We start from the raw sequence: 2,132 nt of genomic DNA on the forward strand, positions 1-2,132 counted from the left end.
CATCAACCCCATTCTCTTGAACGCTTCCGCGCGCGATCTACAAGGGTATGTAGATGCACTCCCCTCTCTCTCGTTGCTAGATGACTCCATAGATTGATCTTGGTGACACGTAGGAAAATTTTGAATTTCTGCTACGTTCCCCAACATGAACATGAAATGTTGTTTCCAAAATCTTTACAACCCAATCCTTGCAACGGGCACAAGATCCTCCGCAACGCCGTCATCATCCCCTCCGCAAAGCCTAGTTATCCAACATGAGTTTTCCCGAAGCTTGTAGTTCCACAACTCCCATCTTCTTTCCATCGCTCCATGCAATCCTTCTCCCTTTACTCTCTGGATCGAACAGTTTCAACCCCTTCATCAAGCCTTCCACACGATCCATCTGCCATGTGAACAATTCATATCAAAGACTCGAGAGAAGGGAACTAGGGTCTAGCAGTGGTATATGAGGGTGCGCCCTAGCCACACACCAAAGGCTTGTGGTGGATGGATGAGAAAATGTGGTGAGATAGCAACCCAATTCGATGGTCGGGGTTGCTCAGGGCTTAGAGCATCTCCAGCCGCACCCCTAACACCCCCCAAGACACCATTTTTTTGCCGGCACAAAAACACCCCAGCCCCCCCCCCCAAGACGCCGAATTCCGCCGGTTCGCCCCATTTTTTGACCCGGCGATCTCAGGCCGAACCCAGCGCACTGGAGGCACTTGGGGGCTCCGACGGAAGGAAAAGTGGTGCGTGGGCCACCACTATCAGGCGAGAAAAGCCTTTTCCCCGCCCAGATACGACCAGCGCGCTGCAGGACGCCACTTTCCCTCTCGCCGCCATGCCGATCCCGGCGCTGCCCACCTGCCCAGATACGACCAGCGCGCTGCAGGACGCCACTTTCCCTCTCGCCGCCATGCCGATCCCGGCGCTGCCCACCTGCCCACAGCTACTGCTCCGCCGCTAGAAAGGCCATTTCACCGCCAGAAAGAGAGGGTTTTTCCGCGACAGCCTCCATCCCACTCCTGGACGAGCTTTCCAGGGCTCCGACCACGCAGTCGGGGGTACTGGCGGCTGCCCACCCACCACGCTCGCCAGATGTTCGGCGATTTGCCTGTTCGGCAATGGATTCCGACGATGAGGAGGCGTTCGTGGCTCTGATGGAGGAGGAAGCCGAGGCCGGCACCGATGACGAAGAGCACGTCATGATCCTTGTCGCTCTGGCCGACCTGTTTGCGAACAATGCGAAGCCGCGACGAGGTGGCTCGGCGCCGCGCCGCCATAAGAGCAAGCGGAGGCATCGAATTGAGGGCTATTGCTTGCTCTACGCGGACTACTTCACCGACGCTCCAGTGCACGGCGAGAAAGTATTTTGGCGCCATTATCAGATGAGCCGGAAGCTCTTCCTCAGGATTGTGAATGCCATCCGGGAGTTCGACAGCTATTTCATTTGCAAGAAGGATTGCACCGGCACAGTTGGATTCTCCTCACTCCAGAAGTGCACGACGGCTATGAGGATGCTTGCATACGGAGCTCCTGGTGATATACAGGAAGACTAAGGACGCATGACCGAGTCCACCACCATTGAGTGTTTGTACAAGTTCTGCAGGGCAGTGGTGGCAGTGTTTGGACCACGATACTTGCGATCACCCAATGCTGAAGACACTGCTCGAATCCTAGCACAGAATGCATCATGAGGATTTCCTGGGATGCTTGGAAGCATCGACTGCATGCATTGGGCATGGAAAAACTCTCCATTTGCTTGGCAGGGGTTGTACAAAGGCGCCAAAGGAGCTTGCAGTGTGGTACTTGAGGCAGTGGGCACACAAGACCTCTTGATTTGGCACTCCTTCTTTTGTATGACAAGAACACAATGACATCAATGTACTGCAGTGCTCGAATGTCTTTGCCAAGCTTGTTGAAGGTCATGCTCCTCCGGTGAACTTCGAGGTCAATGGACGCCACTACAACAAGGGGTACTACCTAGCAGATGGCATCTATCCGAGATGTGTTGGGGAACGTAGTAATTTCAAAAAAATTCCTACGCACACGCAAGATCATGGTGATGCATAGCGACGAGAGGGGAGAGTGTTGTCCACGTACCCTCATAGACCGAAAGCGGAAGCGTTAGCACAACACGGTTGATGTAG

General features: G+C 54.4%; 1 protein-coding gene across 1 annotated transcript; it reads left to right on the forward strand.

The window, feature by feature from the left end:
- Positions 1-1,106: 1,106 nt before the first annotated feature.
- LOC141021911 (uncharacterized) lies at positions 1,107-1,541 on the forward strand. The gene has a single exon (XM_073497765.1). It carries the CDS (start codon positions 1,107-1,109, stop codon positions 1,539-1,541), a length of 435 nt encoding a protein of 144 aa, XP_073353866.1.
- Positions 1,542-2,132: the final 591 nt, after the last annotated feature.

This window comes from Aegilops tauschii, chromosome 4 (assembly GCF_002575655.3).
Source record: "Aegilops tauschii subsp. strangulata cultivar AL8/78 chromosome 4, Aet v6.0, whole genome shotgun sequence".
Classification (NCBI taxonomy): Eukaryota; Viridiplantae; Streptophyta; class Magnoliopsida; order Poales; family Poaceae; genus Aegilops; species Aegilops tauschii.